This window comes from Netta rufina (genome assembly GCF_964035555.1).
Source record: "Netta rufina genome assembly, chromosome: 4".
In the NCBI taxonomy this organism is placed as follows: Eukaryota; Metazoa; Chordata; class Aves; order Anseriformes; family Anatidae; genus Netta; species Netta rufina.
In genome coordinates, this window is record NC_140127.1 from 61774474 (window position 1) to 61795424 (window position 20951).

At 38.6% G+C, this 20951-nt stretch overlaps 1 protein-coding gene across 1 annotated transcript in view; it reads right to left on the reverse strand.

The window, feature by feature from the left end:
* CC2D2A (coiled-coil and C2 domain containing 2A) overlaps positions 1–19601 on the reverse strand; it is a gene marked incomplete at its 3' end in the record, with an annotated part of 56472 nt that extends 36871 nt beyond the window's left edge. Inside the window, exons 1-10 of the mRNA XM_084285882.1 lie at positions 19506–19601; positions 12466–12554; positions 11863–11961; positions 9988–10089; positions 9002–9172; positions 8676–8826; positions 7145–7281; positions 5500–5631; positions 3959–4168; positions 1937–2043 (exon numbers count right to left, since the gene is read on the reverse strand). Coding sequence (XP_084142008.1) covers positions 1937–2043; positions 3959–4168; positions 5500–5631; positions 7145–7281; positions 8676–8826; positions 9002–9172; positions 9988–10089; positions 11863–11961; positions 12466–12554; positions 19506–19575 — 1268 coding nt within the window. The 5' untranslated portion in view covers positions 19576–19601. The remainder of the gene's footprint in view (positions 1–1936; positions 2044–3958; positions 4169–5499; positions 5632–7144; positions 7282–8675; positions 8827–9001; positions 9173–9987; positions 10090–11862; positions 11962–12465; positions 12555–19505) is intronic.
* Between the last annotated feature and the right edge of the window lie 1350 nt (positions 19602–20951).

Genomic DNA, 20951 nt, shown 5'->3' on the forward strand with positions numbered 1-20951 from the left:
TCCCTGGTGACAACTCCTGTCTCTGAAGCACTGCATGGTAACTGCACACCTCCTCCATCTAATCCTCCACTAGATGTGTTAAAACATTAATAAAAGTTACTCCTCCTTTGATGGAAGGAAGACACTGTCCTTCAGTAGAAATACCACCTTATAGACATAGCCTAATATGTCCTGCATAGACACCAATACTTGACAAGACAGCATACGTGAAGGATGAAAACCTGAAGAAGCAACTCTCCAACAAGAGCAGTGAGTGAATGTGTAAGTGTAAGCTCCCACAGGTTCCAAGGTTGAGAGTAGAATTTGGATTTTTTTTTTAATTGTATTCTAAACTACTGATGTTACACAGGTTTTCATAAATGACTTGAATAGAGAACTAGAGGGAGTTTTTTGTAAGTTTGCAGATTCCACTACATTGGGAAGAGCTGTTGACTCTCTCAAAGGTGGAAAGGCTGTGCAGAGAGATGTTGACAAATTAGAGAGCTGGACAGCCCCCAACAATATGTTTAACAAGAGCAAGGGAACCGGGAAAGGGGCAACTCTGGCTACATGTACAGACTGGGGATAGAAGGTTGGAGAGCAGCCCAACAGAAAGGGATCTGGGGGTTTTGGTTAAGAGCAAGTTGAACATGAGCCAGCAGTGTGCCCTGGCAGCCAGAAGGGCCAACAGTAGCCTGGGGTGCATCAGACACGACGTGGCTAGTCAGCCAAGGGAAGGGATTGTCCTGCTCTGCACTGGTGCAGCCTCACCTCAAGCACTGTGTGCAGGTTTGGGCACCGGAATATAAGGACATAAAACTATCAGAGAGTGTCCAAAGGAGGGCTACAAAGATGGCAAAGGGTTTACAATAAAGACGCATGGGGAACAGCTGAGGGGAGGCCTGATGACAGTCTGCAGCTCCCTCACAAGGGGAGCGGAGGGGCAGGCACTGAGCTCTGCTCTCTAGGGACAGTGACAGGACCTGAGGGAACAGCATGGAGCTGGGACAGGGCAGGGTCAGGCTGGGTGTTGGGAAAGGTTCTGCACCCAGAGGGTGGTTGGGCACTGGGACAGGCTCCCTAGGGCAGTGGTCATGGTCCTGAGCCTGCCAGAGTTCAAGATGCATTTGGACAACACTTTCAAACATGGGGTCTGATTTTTGGGTGGTCCTGTGCATAGCCAGGTATAGTTGATGATCCCTGTAGGTCCCTTCCAACTTGGGATATTCTATGATTCTATGACCCAGTACATAACTACAGAAGTTAAACTAATTCTCTGTTTATTTAATATACATTGCCCAGTTTCACAGTAAGTATAAACTAGCTAAAAGGCTGTTCAGCTTAGTTTTTATTATACTACTTACACACTTATATTTACAGATCACCATGGTCCATCTGCCAAAATTAATACTAACCTTCTCTACCAAGCCAAAAACAGGAAGATACTTTTACTATCCAGTTACTGTCCAAGAACAATAATGGTAATCTTGTAAAAGAAAATTCTACCATTTTGTATGTATTATCCCATTGGCAAAAACATGACCATCATACCTAAGAACGGGAAGTGAATCAAGACTTCTGATGCCAAGTGTCTTGTGTAATGAGGAAGAGGAAGATAGAAAAAACAAACTTTGTTCAAAAAACTATAACTTGCAGTGTTGTGTCAGTTGACATTTATTAAAACAGTGTTTTATTTAAGCTTTAATTGTTCAAAAACATACAGTTACTAAGCAATAAGTAATCAAATTAGACCAATTTTGAATTAATATTTCTCCCCAACCTCTATTTTCTTCCTTTTTTTTTTTATTACTCCACTTATCAGGAGAAATTCTTCTACGCCTTCAAAATCCAGAGCCATTTACAGCAGAATTTAAAAGCCTGACATGACTTATACGTTGTACCTGCACAGAAAGGAATACAGTTTTGAAAAGCACTGTGTCAATGAATCTGTACCTACCTGATTTCAAACTTGTACTCAGGTATGCTCTGTTGTGCTATAGGACCAGGAGCACCAGCATTACCACCGCCTACTCTACGTTGCACAGCATTCCTCAAAGCATGAAGCTTAAATTAACAGGCAAATAGTTAACAGATAGTGTAGCATTTATAAAGCATACAGTTTAATGCACCTCAATATGAACAAATTAGTTACTACATAACTGAAAAACTCTGAATTGTCTCGCTTCTGTCTTCGCAGGATTATGCTTTTGCCATGTCTGCAAGGGCCACTAGAGATAAGGAAATAAAGGAACAACCAAAATGAGTGGATTTGATGAGTGTGTTCCAGAAGCTAGGCACCTGCACCAACAAATTTAAGCATAACATATAGCATGTTACAATTGGAAGAGAAGGTCTAAGGACACGACCGAGTTCAAATGCACTTCTGAAACCATACTGTAGAGATGAGAGGCCACAGCTTCAACTAACATTAGATGATATACATCAAATGAGTACAAAGATGGACAACTAGTTTAGGAGAATGCAAAAGATATACATGACTGTGAAGGCAAGAGGATAAAAACAAAGAGCAGTATGAAAGGAAACTAAAATGTTAATTATGTTGCTGTGGTTTCTCTAAAGGACAATACTGAATGTAAAATCAGAATAGCTAATGGATCTGCAGGAAATGAAAGCAGCTATATACTAGAAGCAATGAAGTCACAAATCAAGGAATTTTTTTTTTTTTTAAAAAAAAAAACAAAAAACAAACAAACCAATAAAGCTAGTGTTACCATATAACTGGAGAGCACTGAGCATATAGTTGAAAACATACATGAGCAACTACAAAATGAATCTCACTGGTATTTAAAAAAAAGATTTTGAAAGAAATTTTGAAAGAGAGAATAACTGAACCCAAAATGAGGACAGAAAGGATAATTGTTTTAAGATACCAAGAGCAAGCATCAGAAATAGATGACAAGGAGTCCACCAGAGAATGCCAGGGAAGAGAGTGGGAGGAAGAATTGTTAAGGCTGAAGAGCAATCTGGTCACAACAATCTAAATAACATCTGTTAGAAGAGACAGGTTTTAAAATTGCTTGTCAATAGCAGAATGGTGGATAAAAAATATCATTAAAATCACTATGAAAAATGTATCATGCAGTTGCCTACAATATTGTCAAAGTATTCTGGAAACACTCATGAAATCCCTTCCAGGCCTAGTTCCTGTGATGCAGACAGAACATCAATGTCCTATGCCACTGCTTCATGGAAAACTCAAGCCAATCCTTCAAATAACTCCAGACTGGGTATACCAAGGAATTATTTTTATACACTTGTCCAGCATTAAAACTGAAACCTAACACTATATACCAAAATTCATATATATGTATATGTACAACTACAGACCCTAATTACAATATAATAATAATACGAGGATTATTTTTCATTACAATAGCCCTTAAGGTGGAGAATCATCATCACCTTTAAATTATGAAACTCTGAATTTATATCCATGTACTTAACTTCTTAATAGTTAAGAAACTAATTCTTAACAAAGGAACATGGAAATGGTTTGTCAGTTTTTGTAGAATTCTGCAAGTCAAACTGCTTCATCTCACTTTTAACCAACAGCTGAAAATTAAACTTCAGTAACTTCCCTCAAACCGTGAATACAGCTTGCCTGTCAGAACCCCTGTACACGATCCTGTAAAGTCTTATCTGTCATTCACTGGAAAACAGTTTGGATATTCTGCAGAAGTAATAATATATAAAAGTTTTGTTTTCTCTAGTTATTACATTCCCCTTACCTCAAAGCCTATATTGAGTTAATTTTACATAGATTAAAGAAATCCATAATCTTATAAAGACAGTTCTGCACTGATCACACAGCAACATAGATGAAATAATTAAGTTTCTCCTATTCTGACAAAACACTGTACATTACAATTAAAATCTCATCACTCTAAAGAAACAAATTCAGCTTTTACCTTAGACTGTCTTATTATCTCAACGACTTATGATGAAGCAATAGAAATACCTTGTCTGTGAGAAGTTTGGTAAGATTCTTCTGTTTTCTTGCTAAATACTGATCATATAACTGAGCCAGTTTAGCTGCTAACACATGCTCACGGCTAAAACAGGGATGATGGGTGAATATTAGTCCAGAAATATCAATATCCAATTGAAATGGCCCCTGAAAATCTCCAGGTCCAACAAGATACTGATTGGCAGCTGTCATTTTTATTGCCTGAAAGAAAAAAAGAATAAAATGGATTTATTAGCTCCAATAAAGCTACCATGCAAACAAACCCTGTGACAGAAAGTGAACCATTTCGCATTTTCTACATCTAACTACTGAGTCTTGAACTGTAAAGACTTCTGTAGTAACCTCCTTTGCTTTATTGACAAGTGGATGGCATTATACCTCCATAGGCATTCTGCAAAACAGAATTTCTATAGCCCATATGAGACTGATATAGAAAATCATCTGCCTTGCTGAAGATTTTACTTATGCTGAGCTGAGCAAAGATGACATTGCTGTATTGGAACAGGAAAAGCATGCTAGTTGTCTTTTTACCTGTTGCATTGTAATTGCTTTATTATTTCTGAGAATTCAGCTGTAAGAGAAACAGAACAGCTCTCTAAGAACAGCTTTTGTTACAGATAAATTGGACTGCACGGAAGAGGGAATCTGTTCTTTGTTTCTCCATTCTAATGTCAGGGAAATTCACATCAATAAGGCCCCAAAAGAGCTTTTAACGACAAATCTTAGAGACCCTACTTCAACTCTGCAACCTAAAGGCCATCATGGCTCATATCCTCAGGTAACTGCCATCAGGAGGGAGTTTGCCATGCTAGTAGACTGCTCCCCGCCTGATGACTGCTGATCCCTTCTTAGGGCTCTTCAGAACAGGTTTAAATATTCTTATAATGTGAAAAATGAAGTTGTTAGGAATGTGCCGACTGCTGCCCCTTCGTAAGACCTTGAAAAAGGAAGACTGAGTGGGGAGTTCAGCTATTGTATCGCTCTCTTACAGGACTGGTATAAATGCCCATGAAAAACATTCCATCTGATCCTTCAGCAGTTTCTCATCAGATTTTTTTAATGACTTTAATACGACTTTTTTGGAGGACTTTCACCAGGATAAAATAACTATCACTCACATGCTCTTCTATTTTAGTAATGCTGCAGAGAACACATCTGTCCTGATCATTAAGTCTGCCAGCTCATACCACGAGGAACTGTACAGATATGCTAACACAGGGACTACCCTACTTTGGCATGACAATATCCAAGGCTGCTTCACAGTGGCCTTTTAGCGATTCACAGACTTGAAGCAGTTCATCATGCACTGTAACCTCACTATTTCACTAAGAGGCTAAACTCTTCATTCTTCTGTATGTGTTATTTTTATGGAAAAATACAGGTGGAATATGCCTTAAAAAGTGGAACACTTTTAAGGAGCAGTTGTAGAGCCCAAGAAAGCAGCACACACGGCTCTTGCTACAAAGCTCTTCAGCTCATCAGTGCAGAATGGACATATAGTGTCCCAGTAATAACATATTAAATACACCTACCTTTCTATACACTGTTTCAAGTTCTGGTGCAATGCCTTCTTCCAGTGAAAATATTGGAGGCCTAGTAGAAGATTGTTTAATTGGATTAGGCAATGCTAAGATTTTGCCATCATCACCAAACCACTCTTTCCCCTACAAATAAACACAACATTTTATATCGTTTCTTACTTGATACAGAAATGATTTGCAAAATTATAACTCTTATGAGAAACAACTACAAAAGAAAAGGTGACTATGAATTGTTTGTGACTAAACTAAAACTTTAAGACAAAGTGAAATCTTTAAATATATTATAAGTTTTGAAACCACAGGACCACAAGCTTGCTTAAGCTTTAAATACACTTATTACTATAATTGCAAGAATTGTAGTTTTACACTAGACTGCCACCCGTATCTTCAAATTAGATTATAAAAATCATAAAGGAAAGAATTCTAGAGCTAAATGGCAGCTCAGAGAGATCATCTATCTCAACTTAAGTAGTCCACAACCTGAACCAACTAAGAAGATATCTTTGAAAGCAAATGAGGTGTCTTACACACTGATTGCCATCCATGCTTCACAGGTTAAACATTGACTAATTCATCCCTGTGCTCCCATGAACAGGATTTAAGAGTACCTTAAGCCAGCGCAGCTGCTGAAAGATGCTGGGCTGCCCTCTTATGCCCAGACCTGTTTTAAACTAATCCTAGAACCAGAGATGCAGATGTGGTAACACCGAAGAGTAACTGGGTTGAAACTGGCCAGTTGAAAATTTTAGACCTAATCTGATTCACAAAAGTGCCCTTCCCAGCACAGGAGGAAGTCAAAGAACTTCATGAAGAAGTGGTCAGGGCACCACGCCTGCCAGAATTCAAGCAGCGTTAGGATGATGCTCTCAGACATATGGTTTGAATTTTGGGTGGTCCAATGTGGAGCCAGGAACTGGACTTAATTCTTGTCAGTTCCTTCCAACTTGTGATATTCTAGGAACCATAATATAAAGGGCAACTGCTGTATACTAGCTGAAATGTATACTAAACATTACAACTACACACCTTATCGTATGCAGGACAAGAGCATGGTAAAAATATAACCAGAGCACCCTCTCAGCTGTTTCCATAAGCTACTCCTGTAAAGCTGAAAGGATTCTACAAGATCTCCAAATAATCTGTTTCAATATTTAATTATGCCTACATTCTGATCACTACATCTCTGTAAAGTACATTACTTCACATTATCTTCATGGACAGAGATGTCATTTCACATTGCTTACTTTTGTTACGATCCTCTAGTATATGACAGTGCCCAACTCTTATTTTCAGTTTTTACACATGTCACAAGCTCTCTTCTTATGAACAAAGGAGTTATTACCCCTATTCTACTGGAAAATAAACTGTGGCACGGAGAAGTGATTTGTTCCCCAGCAGGCTATGAGTACAGCCAGGAAGAAACACCAGTTTTCTAAGCCCCTGTTTGGTGCTCTAATTATTGGGATACACTAAAACACACACCTATGAAAATACACAGATCTTCAAGTCCAATACTGTTAAACATTTTAAAGACAAAAGACTCATATTACCATGACTGTTCACCTACTTAACTGTAACAAAATACTAATAAATAAGGAGTGAGAAAGAGACAGCCAAGAACATAGGAGTAACTTACTTGCTCCTGTCTGAGAATTCTGTTTTCTACAATATTTTGATTAGATGGTGATACAAAAGGCCTTTCTCCTGTGTAAAGACCCTCATCCTCAAGGTACCTAGGCTGCACATTTCCAGGCATCTTCTGAGAAGTGGGCACTAATGAGAAATAAATATAAAAGCACATAAAATATCTTAAAACTGCAGTTTTAATTTATTAATTCTGTAGTAGCCTATGCTATTCTTGAAACGAAAGGTATTCCGTTTTAAGCATGCTGTCAGCAATATTTTCCAGAAAAGAGAAATTACAAAGTCAGAACAAGTCCTTTTCTTTATCAGGACATATCCTGAGTTTAATTCTATCCTAAGTGTCTCAGATCTTCTAAACAATTAATATTTCCTTACCAAAATAAATAAATTTTTAAATAATTTAGCAGAGTTCAGTATTAATGCTTGCTTGCATAACAGAGTAAAATCCTTGTGATCCTTTAGCAACAACAACTGACTAAATGAATGTTTCTAAGCAAAGCCCATATAAAGCACAACTTCAGTTACCATTACGAGTTTGCTTAAGGCAGTCACGTACAAAATACGGAAACGTATAAAAAGTTATGTTAGTCCAATAGCAGTAGATGGGATTCTTTTTTTCCCCCCACTGGCACATAGGGGCTCAGTACTTTTTAGGGAACGCTCTCCTCCTACATTCAGAGAGTGATTGTACTAATAAATACAGTAACAGTGATCCCCCTGAATCAGAACACAGTGGACCACACTAGAACGAGTAAGAACTCAATTGCAAGATGTAAAAAAGGAGAGGAACCAAACATCAATATTTTGGTATTCCATCCTAAGCTGTCCTGATATCATTCTGGTAACCTACCACTACAAAATTTATTTCTGTTTCTTCCACTTCAAATATTAAATATCAAGTGATATGATAAAGCTTTTATTTTATTTGTATTTATTTTTAAGGGCTTTGCAGTTCTATGGGAAGAAGGCAAAAAAGTCAGAGACATGATCCATGCTGACTATTTCCAATTAAACAAAACGAGTTTTGGGAGAATGGCCCCTTACATCACAGAAATCCTAATGCTACTTACATGACTTTGGCAAACTTGCCATATGGAAAAAATTACAGCTGTGGCCAAGTGAAGAAACATACGTTATATAGTGCATGAATCACTCAGTACCTAAATATGTGTATGCTATAACCTGTTGCATAGGCTAAACAATGTAAGAACTAAATTCCAGTGAAAAAGGGGCCAGCCACCTTGCATTTGCTGCAGAAGGCACTAAGATATACTCCAGAGCAACCAATGTGCCCTGAGTTCACTTGCTAGCATACCAGACTGTGACCTGCTAAGGTATGCATATTGCTACTTAATCCATTTTGTAAGACTTTTTCGGACACAGCCTTAACTGGATGATAAGTGGTGGAGCACAGCAATTAAGTATCTCCGTATTGCCAACCTGATACAAGATTTTTCAAAAGATCAAAGGGTGGCATGCTATGCAAAATCCAGGAAGAAAATGGTTAAGCACAACCTTCATACCTGTTAGCCTGCTGGGGATGAAGAGAAATTCCTTTTCTTTTTGCACTTGTTCAGAGTAGCTTTCACAGTCAGCAGGCTTCATAACTATAAGATCTTCAGCTGTTTGCCCTATATTGAATAAATCATCTTTAACTAGGCGTACATCTTCATCCTATAGTTCAAATGAAAACATCTCTATTAGTTCATCTGTTTCTTAAAGTACAGATCTCTAGAAAGCATACTTCAAGAAATTTTAAGGGAACAAAAGCTGTCATTTCATATTAGATGGTTAAAATTAATTCAAGAAGTCTGACTACGAGTATTAAAATTTTTTCTACAGCTCACACCGTTTCATCTTCCTCTTGTTCTTCCTCATGGGCTTCTACATATTCTTCTGCCTCCTCTTCTTCGTTTAATTCACTTATTTTTTGTGCTCCAGCACCATTCTCTGGTTCAGAGTCAAAATTGAAGGTAAAGAAATTATATGCTTCTTCAGTGGAAGGAAAATCATTCTGGACCTATAAAAAGACACAGATACTTTTATATGACATTTATAATAAATTTAGGGCAAGTCAAAGTATCTTTCCATTAATAATAGGAATAACAGTTAGCATGTACAAACACTTGTCACTGGATATTTCATCTCAAATAGAGCTCACAAATGCTGAAATTAACTGAAACATTTTTAAATGATATAGCAACAAAAAATCTCATATCATTTCATGAAATATTTCTTGCAATGCTTTATAGAAAAGAGTCTAGTTCAACTTTAACCAGCTTATTATTTTAAATAAACAATTTGTGAATGAGAAATGCCAAGGTTTAAGTTCTGGCTGTAATACAAATATCATTATATAACAATAATGCAGATGAATCATATGAGAAGAAATTTATAATAGCATATTATAAATGTGCCTGGTCCCTGAAGGACTTAGGCTCCTTTGAGTGTTAGGATCAATGTTCTAATAGGAGAATTAACAGTAGCATTTTGTGACTCTAAGCATCTTATGCTCCTTTAACTTCCAACTGGTGACATCCAGCTGAGAGGAATTAAATAGAAGGAGCAAGTGTCCTTCTTCAAGTTCCATTAATTGTGTACAGATGGGCTTACATTTTTTTTTTTTTTTTTTTAAAAAGTCACTTATATTTGATGAAGGTTTAATTTTCACATTTCAACTGTAGACATATTCTGTTTATGAATTTTTAAATTAAACAAAACCCTCTTCACTGCTCAAGACTGAAGCCTGCTTGCTTATTCAAGCAGAATCATGAAGCCATATAAAGTTTAAATAAAATTACTATCAGTTACTGAAATGATGGAATTGGTACTTACTGGTGACTTTTGTTTCATTTTTTTGACAGAATCACGAAACTTTACTTTTGATAGTAGGCGGGATTCATCCTCTTGCATCTCTCTAAATTTATCACTATCAGACTGCACAAAAATATGAGTCCGTCAAAAAATAAAGACAAAAGACACAGAGATTAGATGTTGCACTTCCATATTGAAAACTTAAGAAAAAAAGAAAACAATCACCGTGATGACAATTATACTGATTTTGTATTTATGTTAAAAGGATACATTTATTAGTTAATGCCTTTCTCCTTTAATATCGGTCAAGAAATAGACTGCAGAGCATCAAGAAACAGTTCATTGCATAAATGCATACATTCTTCACTACTGATGAGCTCATTTCTGCACTTCTGAAAACAGGCACCACATTCTTATCTCCACAAGGGGGAGAAATGGGGCAGCAATGAGAAATCTTCCAGTCCCAGAAATGAGACAGATGAGAGACTGGCAGACAGCACCAGCCTGGCAGCAGTGACAAGGGTGCTGCTGGCAGACAGTACTGACTGGGAAGGGAATCAAGGAGCCAAGAACAGCTACTTCTATAGTCCCTGCTGAAAACAGGGCAATTATATTTGTATTATTCAAAAAAGGTACTCTCCATTGCTTGGGTGCCTAAATACAGACTTATTTGTTTTGATCTCTCTCAAGTAGTTACTGCTAGGCTGCTCTGAAGTTCCATGGATGATGAAGAAAGGAAATAGCGTGGTTATCCTCTTCCTGTTTTCTGAAGCCTTATCTGTCCCCACAAACAGATAAGACAGATCACTGGTTGAGGTTAAGTGCTTCAGATTGATTTGCATCAGGCTCAGCCAACATAAAGAAACCTAACATTTTGTTTTTGCTCTTTGTAGCACGAATTCTTAAATTAAAGGAAGATTTTTCTTTAGTCAAAGTTTACCTCTAGTCAATTTGAACTTCAAAATATAACAATAAGAAAATCTGGCAAATCCAGCAAAATAAGAAATTCTGTCAATCTGACAGCCACTTATTTAACAAAACAATACTTTATACATGTGTAAATAAGTACAGGAAACAAAACCAGCACGTGGAAGGGTGTAGGTATGCCTTATATGAAATATCCACCTCATTTAAGGACATCCCTTCCATGATTTCCTAATAAAAATGTATTAAAACAATACTACTTAACTGACCACTATGACAACTACTTTTTCTAAGAAAATACTGGCAAAAAGCCTCCCCAAAACCAACGTAGATAGGTACTTCTAGCCCAAACAAGTAATTTAACCAGGCTTAATTCACATTGTTTGCAATTCCAGACAGAGGTGTTACTGCTACATGTTATTTTCTGGGCATACAAGTTCTTTTGAACACATTTGCTAGAGGCAAGCAGTCTCTGTGAATTCTGAAGAATATCCATGCACTAATTCTACAGGCATAGCCCTTGTTATTTATTCAATACAGAATTAATTTTCTAACAAAGAATATGCTTATATTAAAAAAATGAATATAAAATAGTGTCAAGGAAATATAAATACAGTGCAATGAAAAGTTAATATACAGCATTTAGCAATTACACTGTGCAAATTTATATAGAGCAGTCCTTTCTGTTACAGTAACTTAAATGCTCCAGGCATCTTAAACAACACAAGTCATGAACCTGAAAATGATGAGTTTCACATAATGTCTGTACTGTAGGTAAAGAAAATGACTGTTGTTAAATATGTACATTAAAAGCAATAATTGGGGAGGTTCCTGATAACTAAATCAAACAATTATATCATTCTGATCACATTAAAATAAATGAAGCTGATCTTCTGTAGTCTTTGATTTATTTGATGTTTCATATTCAGTCTCACTACCAGGATAGCAAGACCTAGAGTACTTTCTTACCACTTTATCCAGGCTGACTTCTGTTTTTCTTTCTCTGATGTTTTTCAAACGCCTTGGTTGTGGACTGTGGTCATCTTGAGATAAAGTGACTTCTGCTTTTGCCTAGGCAAACAAAAAAAATAATGCTTAACTGTAACATAAATGTAATAGGACCAAAGCTACAGTAAGTCCCAGGAACTCAACATCTTATGTGTGCTTGTATTAAGGACAGAATCTTTTAACTATGTAATCAGCTTAAGTGCTTTTACAGACCTAGATGTTAATACCCCTTATTAAACTGCACAGTTAACTTAATAGCAAATCAATTGATTTCAAAACAGCATGGTAATTTTTTTTGATGAAAACAGAAACATCTTGTAATGATTTTAAATTTTTCTTATAAAAAAGATAAATTTTATAGTACAACACAACTGAAATGTAAACTTCAGGAAAATACAGCATGAGAAAGACACTTGAAAATAACTGTACTGATGAACTGAATTCTGGCATTAGAATTAAAAAAGCAAATATCCCAATCAGGTACACACACCACCAGGAAAACAAAATCAAGCTGTCGGTACTTCTAAGAGTACAGTCAAATGAACAGTATTTTTGAAGGACTCTCACCCTCGCTGCTTTTATTTTCTCTCTCATTCGCTCCCTGACAGAACGTTCTGCAAAGCCTGCCCTTGATGTAGATGGAGCAGGCGGCAAGCCTGAAACAGAGAGAACACAGCAACATGTTTAAATTGTATTGTAAAAGAAACTTAATTATGTAAAATAAGACTATCCCACACAGAATCCCACATCCTAAGAGAATGCATGAGGAACTGTGAAGGAATCAAATGTTTTTTTTTTTTTTTCCTCTTTTGCACAGTTTGAACTTAACATACTATTATTTAAATGCCTTTAGTTGCAGTGGATCTGGCTTTCACAATAAACTCTGAACCACCGTAAGTAATGCACACACATTTTTTTGCTATTAAAATAGAAAAATAATTACCTGGCCTTTAACAAGCACTTAGAGCTTCCAGACCAAATTTTGAGTGGTGATGTGCAATAAATCCTGATACAGATCCTGACTGTAAGAGTACTTACAAACTTGCTTCCTTTTCCAGTTTAGGGCTATCTGCTTTTTGTGGTGACAAACTATTAACTTCACCAGTGGCATTTTTGTGCTATCGTTCTAGCACAACCAAGAGAATGAGGTGAATTTTACCCAGCCCCACGTATGACTGACAGCATCAACTAACCTTCACTAAAAACCATTTCACACACAAGCTACTTGCAGCTCTGCTGGTGCCAACCTTGAATCAACAGATCACCAGCTCTCCAAGCAAAGGAACATGTTGTCCCCAGCTGCAGCAAATCAAGAAAGGAGGCCACATGGATGAAAGAGCTGACCCCAGGAATAAAAAGTTAACTTACAGGAGCTGGAAGCAGTCACAGGTGACCAGAGAGGACCATAGCATTGTCCAAGCACACAGGGTTTAGAAAAGCCAAAACCCACCTGGACTTGAATGGATATGATGTGCAACAAGATGAGAGCTTTTACAGGGGTATTAGCAGCAAAAGGAAGACTAAGAAAATCAGAGACCCACCTCTGAATGGGGCAGAGGACATAGTGACAGGGGCCACAGTGAAAAAGAAACACAAGTAATCAGTGCCTTCTTTATCTCAGCTTTACTGATAAGATTTGCTACCAGGAATACCAGGCTCCAGAGAGTCTGAAATTTACCCTTCATAGAGGAAGATCAACTAAGGCCACATTAAACAAACTGGGTGTACACAAATCCATGGAATGTAAAGGGATGCTCCTGTCAGTGCCAAAGGAGCTGATGTCACCTCAAGGCCACTCTCAATTAAAAGACTATAGTGATTCAGGGAGGTTCCTGGGGACTGGAGTGAACACCACTCCTGTCTTCAGGAAGAATGGAAGCTGGTCAGCCTCACCTTAATGCCTGAGAAAGCAACGGAACAAATAATCCTGAAAAACATTACCAAAAGTATTAAGGACAAGAGGATAGTTAGGAGTCATCATTACGGATTTATGAAGGGAAAAACCAACCAGACAAAACACCTTACACCTGACCTACACAACAACTTTATACGATGAGATAATTGGGTTAGTTGATGAAGGAAAAAATTATTGGATGTTGTTTATCTTGACTTTGAGACTTCCAGCACTGTTTCCTCTTAGTAGTGCTAAGCCCAGCTAGAGGTCATCACCAGAGGGGTATACCCCAGGGGATGATTTAAAACAACCAAACAAAATCACAACCCTACTTCCATTCCCAAGAACTCATCGAAACCCTACATCCTTTAGGATCAAGTATTCTCTGCTGATCCTGTGAAATCTACAAAATTGAGTTTTAAACGACTGGCATACATTTAGATTTCTGAATAGTAACTACCCAGGTTGGGACACCAACCTGGGACTGTGTGGTCATGGACAAGGACAACTACTGCTTGTTGCAGCCTTTAAATTGGTGTTCCCAAAAAGCCCAGGCTTTCTTTTTTTTTCCAAAATTAAAAGTGAATGAGAATTCATATTTAATAATAAGAGTTATCATGATCTCCTTTTCATTTGTTGGATTGATGGCATTCCTTCCCCTTATATCCCAAATTCTCTCAGATTATGATTTCTTCAGGTAGATTCAAACAAATAATGGTAGTGTGACCCCATACACTATTGCATTCCCCAATTCCAAAATAAAAAGGATGAAAATTATTCAGTTCTTCACAAAGAAGCTACAGCATTGGGGGCAAAAACGTAAAGGAGTGGATACCTACAACCTACCTTCCTCTCATAAACTGAAATAAAAAACATTGTGTATATTATGAGTGAGATTGTACATATAAGAAAATGGCAAAACTTCCTCCAGTTTTATGTATTAAACACAATTACATTTGTATTCTGCATAGTACTGTGAGTTGGTACCCATCTTTCTTCTACTGGATTGCATGATCATTGTAAAAGAGTCAAGTTTATCCTCTTTACAAAAGCTTCCAGAAAAAGTTTATCTGAAAACATAGTTTTATATACACCTAGGAGCTTAGAAAGCAATCAGTTAGAATCTTTTCTTATTCAAAGACCTAACTAGTTGTCTCCCCATCTGCACAGATCTCTTCAGTCTCACTGGAGTCCTGGAGCTCACCTGGAAATTCTCAGGAGCTTGCTGAAACACTATTGCATGTATCAGCTATGCAACTTTTTAAAAAGAAATGCTTTATATCCCTTCTCATACATGGAATACTCAGATCTCATTTTGATTTCTTTTCTTTAGAACTTGTTATAGTGACGTTTATTTCCAGAAGGAGCTGTATTGTTCCACATAGGACACATTGGATCTTTTTACTGGAAAAACTGCAAGATATTTAGCAGGAGAAAACCAGCTCTCTTCACATTTGTGTTTTGCAGTGCATGGCTTTTTAATTATTTTTAATCTATGACCACATGACATTCTAAGCAAATAAGTTTTTCTAGTTATCTCTGCTTATATAATTCTAACACTTGTCAGCTCCTTGAGCCAAGCACTGATTTGTTCTTTGTCCTTAGGAAAGAACACTGTTTGCCAAGGTCTAAGTAAAGGGTGATTTCAGGCTTATATAAGGCATTAAATTCATGAAAAGGAGATAAAACAGCAGAGGCTAAGGGCTTAGGAATGGTAATGTCACACAACATACATCACATTGCAGCTGATTTGATGTGATTCTGAGAGCTTTCCTGGTGGCAGAAAACACTGTATTTGGAACATACAACTTAAGCATTTAGAGGCTAGCAACTATACCAGAGTGCAATCTGATTTCTAGGACGACCACTAGGATAATTTCTAGGATAATCCACTGTCATTTAGAAATAAAAAATATTAAGATCAAACTATGCTATCACTGATTCTACTTAGAAACAATGGGCTTAGGTGTATCCTGATCTTTTCAAATCACACAATTTACTGCCTGTATCTGTACAAAGCTTTCGTTGTATCTGGAAACTTTCAAAAGAAAGGAAAAAGCACAAAGTAAGTATCAGTAGCATAAGACCAAGAGAAAAGAAAGCATCCAATGTCCATTTCCTTACTAAGGAGGAATACTAAAGAAAGAAATTAGTAAGCACTCAGCAGAGATGCTAAGAGATGACACACAGGAAAGCCTGCCTGAATTTTACCTTTTCTAAGAAGGAATGCAGTACCAGTAAAAACAGAATGAGAACTAAGAACAAAACAAGATCTACACAGATATTCATTAGACTCAGCTAACTGAAACTCATCATTCCAGAGCATCCAATGGAGTGGCTGAAGTAACATCAGAGCAGTCAGTGATTCTGAGAAATGATGGAGAATGGGCAAGTTCCAAAACCCTGGGCAACTGCCTTTTCTTAAAAAGGGGGAGATAGAAAGAACCACAGAAGCAAGCACAGGTCAGTCTAATTTCAATTCTCCTAATAAATAAAAATCCTATTTGTAAACGTTTAAAAGTCAGCAATAAACAACAGCAGGCCCAGTTTAGCCAAGTTTTCAAGATCTGTCAAGCCAATTTAATGTTCTTCAGCATATATTTCACACAGACTGTTAGCAGTCTGGAAAAGGTATAAGCTTGTGACCAAGTACTACAGGAAGTGTCTCATTAGGAAATATTTTGATGAAATTACAGGAAGGGATAGGAAAAAAAAGAACGCATGCAAGTCACTGGAAAGCCACATTTAGAAACATAAGTAACAGTTAATACATTCAAAACAGATACTGTATAGGTATTTTCAGGCTCTGCCTTAATCTAATAGCTTTACAATACTTATTAATGGTTTGAATGATGATATAATGTATATCCGTGTACAAAATGTGCAAGCAAAGCCTATCAGAAGTCACATTTGGAGAAAGGCTAAGTTTGAAGAGTTTTTGGAATAGAGGAAAAAAATGCATTTCTAACAAATTCAAGCTCGCAAAAGGTCACTGCACAAAGAACAGCACCGTGGGCCTGCTGGAGATGGAAATGATGAACTTGAATTGCTATGAGGAAGGTGGTTACACATTGGAAAAGGCTTTTAATTTCTGGGATCTTCTAGCATTGGACTAGTCCCTGAAGTCAGCCATTCAGTCTTCATCAGTGCAAGCTTTTAAGTTTAAAAAAAAAAAAAAAAAAAAAAAAAAGGTATCAAGATTTAAATTGAGTCGAACCTACTTTAGGGAAGAAGATAGAAGGGAAATCAAAAAGCAACTTATTCTATGACTTTTTTCCTGTCATTGTTTTCCATACAGTTGCTCTGTGAAAACATTCTACTTGACTGGAACATTCAATTTCATTCCAATTTTCTGAAAACTAGAGAACAGATAAGTGTCTGCTTTCAATCTTCTGGAATACTCGACAATTCCTTGTAAATGTTTCCAGACAAGCACAGTGAAAGCAAACTGCGTAAACATGCAAAATTAGCACAGAAAATCTTCCATCACTTTAAGCACCTCCAGAATTGATGCTCATTATGCTGAAGAATTTTTTATGAATGAATTAATTCCTTGTGACATAGGAATGACGCTTTCTATACATAATGAAGAACATATTAAAGCTTTAATAGTTGTGGTAGAATTAATTCAATGCATCAATTACTGTGGGATCCTGTCATTACTTGAAAAGAAGGACCACTTAATTATTTTTTACTGCTTTACTTCTCTTCTGTTTATGCAGCCAAGTAATTTATGCTTAACTTCAAGATATATATATGGAGTAGAATACAAGAGACATCCCTGAGAGCACTACTTCGCAGGATCACCCCTTCAGGCCTGTATAAAAGCAGCTCACACCACATTTTATGTGGGAAGCATCATTATCCTGCAATGTCTCTGTAGTTTACTTCAGGCAGACACAATGAGCTATCTGGATAGTTAAAATGAAATTAAGCAGAACTGAGAACCTACAAACATCATCTAATAAATTTGTCCCTCAATTTCCTCTGAACCTGGTCTCTGCACTTACGCAGACCCTAAACTGCTGCAAGCATCTTGACACCCACCCCATACATGAACAGGATGCAGAAGCCAGGCACGAGGTAAAGCACACAGACCAATGCTTATGCCATGACCAAGCACCAGTGGTACCTAAAATAGGGAATGACAACTTCCACCATGGGTGCTAGAAACACCTTTGTGTTTTTCATGGAAACTGCAACACTGTACTTGTCCTGGCATCTCACTGTAGTAAGTATCAGATGCAGGCTTTTTTTTTTAAGAAAATCATTTTTTGCAATTCTTATTTGTTATTCTGACTGACACAGTGCCAAATCTTTGGATTTAAGTAAGGTCTAGAAGCATCTAAGCACACACGTACAGCTATCAAAGGAAAACAGTACTGTTCTGCTATCAGAGTGCATAAAAACGGGTAAAGACTGACCGAGCCTGACTGAACACTTGAAGACTAATGGGGAAAAGCAACATCTGCTGTGATTATGAAGCAAAGAAATAGCTAATGGATGTGTTTCAAGATAAGCTTGCCATACTGGGACCAGAATGAGAAAGTGAACACAACGCGACATGAAAGAAACCAAGCATTTGAGGGACATCACAAACTGAAAATGCCAAAAATGTTACTTACTTCCCACTTGTATTTAAATAGTTCTCTTTTCATAGGCGCGTGCATGCGTCTGTGTGTATTTTTCACACCACATATTTGTTGTGAACAATGAACTAATACAGTGACAACCATGAGAAATTAAAGAGGCATTGGAATAGAGGCAATGTATTAGCACAGGTACTAAAACAAAACCCAAGCATGCTAGCTATGCAGAACTTCTTTACTGAAAGGGCTGTGAGGCATTGGAATGGGCTGCCCAGGGAAGTGGTGAAGTCACCATCCCTGGAGGTCTTTAAAAGACATTTAGATGTAGACCTTAGGGATATGGTTTAGTGGAGGACTGGTTAGTGTTAGGTCAGAGGTTGGACTAGGTGATCTTGAGGTCTCTTCCAACCTAGACGATTCTGTGGTCCAAAAGCTTTGTATATACAAAATTGTATATATTGTTCTTTTCTCAAAGCACTGCATCACTGCCCTGTTTATCCTTGGGAAGGGAGCTGCTGTGAAGGAAACCTGCCATCACTAGCAGGTGTCTCCTGATTTCCCCATGAGACCCCCTCTGAAAGGTGCTGGAGTCAGCCAAGTGCGTATCACCCCGGAGCACGAGCAGGCACAGTAAGGCTCGAAAAAAAAGGAAAAGAAAGGCACAAAGATCTTGTGAGCACTGGGAACATCTCTAAATTGTGGATGTCGAGAAAAAACAAGTAGTGTTTTGAGAAAACGAGCTTACGGACAATACAAATTTCGCTTGGATTCTGGTGAAAACCCGAATGTGTCTGGTGTGTTTGGGGTTTATTGCCCGTTTAACCCTACAAATTCGCTCTTTTTCGCCCGGTGCAGCTGAGCCCCCGGAGCCGCGCAGCTGGGCCAGCGACCTCCTTCCCCCTAAACGTGCCGCTAGGCCTCTGCTTCCGACACCACACCCCCAGTAGCAAACCCACGCCCAGATTTCCCAAAAAAATGATAGTTTTGGGCAAAACCAGCCGGCAGTTAGCTGCCAGGACCTCGCTCACTGCACCCCCCCCCCCCCCCCCCCCTCCTCCTCAGGTCCCGCCCCCCGCCATGACACCCGCCCCCTCAGGCGGGCCCCGCCCCTTGGGGCCACTCACTGCGCGGCGGCCGCGGGGAGGCGGCGGCGGGCAGCGGTTCCGCCATGTGGGGCCGGGTCCGTTCCTCCATCCGGGAGGGCTCCGGCAGACCGGGGAGGGTCCGGGGGGCTCCGGGCAGGGCTCCGGGGGTGGCAGGGCGGCGGCGAGGCGAGGCGGGGCCCGAATTTATCGTGGCGGGAGGGAGCGCGGATGCGCAGTGCTGCCCGCGGGGTTGTGCGCGCATGCGCGGTGCTGCTTAAGGGGGGGGGGATTGTGAGGGGGCTGCCGTTGGGTGCGCGGCTCTGGTCCTGTGAAGGGTCCGGTGAAGTGATGGCTCCTCACGATTTAAACACTGTTTCTGAAGGAGTTCTGCAGGTGGAAGAGAGGGCAACCGTGTTTTCCTAAGCTACTCGAGTCGAGCTGTTTTAGCTAGGAATTCGGAGAATGTAATCAGCTAACTCGCCTCAAAGTAAAATAGAATTAAAAAACATTTAAAGTACATACTTAACAACATACGGTATCTGTATGCAATGTATTTGCACAGAAATAATAACCATGCCCACCTGTGTTATCACAGAATCATTAAGGTTGGAAAAGCCCTCCAAGATCATCTGGTCCAGCCATCCCCAATGTCACCCACTGAACCATGTCCCCAAGCACCAGGTCCAGCCTTTCCTTGAACACCCCCAGGAACGGTGATGCCACCACCTCCCTGGGCAACCCGTCCCAATGCCTGACTGCTCTTTCTGAGAAGAAATGTCTTAACCACAGTGCCTATATGGATCTAGGGAATAACACAAGGCTACCAGACACTCCAGTTATTTATACTTTTCTGTTACACATAGGAGTAATTCCCATAATTCTGTGAAAAATGACAATAACTGTTTTCTTCTCCACTAAGTGGACACTGACCTCCATGATTATCATTTGGGGCTCCACACTGAAGTTCATCTGCTCAAAGGCTGGCATCTGGCTGTCACAGGCAACGCAGGAATTACTTTTAGGCAGTTACTGTACGAAGGGAAAGGTTTTAATATGTGCACACTGATCAGGAGATACATCCATGTAACCTTTGCACCCTGAATGCTCAAACAAGATACCCCTTAACATAGAGTCCTATTATTATTTTTTATATTGAATGAGTCAAAATATATGTATCTGTTTAATTATTCCATGTAACTGAATGATGTAGGCCAGTATACACTGCATGAAGAATACATTGCATTTTAAATACATATATAAATAATCCACCCACAGTCCATAAAGTAAGCATCAAGGTTCGGATCACAAAGACACATTCAATCCCTTTTTTCACTCTCAGTGTTGGCTTTGGTTGGCTGGAATCTACCAAATCACTTCAGCTTTGTTTCCACTATGAGGTTGCAGTATTTGATTACAAATGTTTGGGGAATTTTCAGAGTTAAATGATTCATTTCTACTCTTACTTCAGGTTCCTGCCTTTCTTTA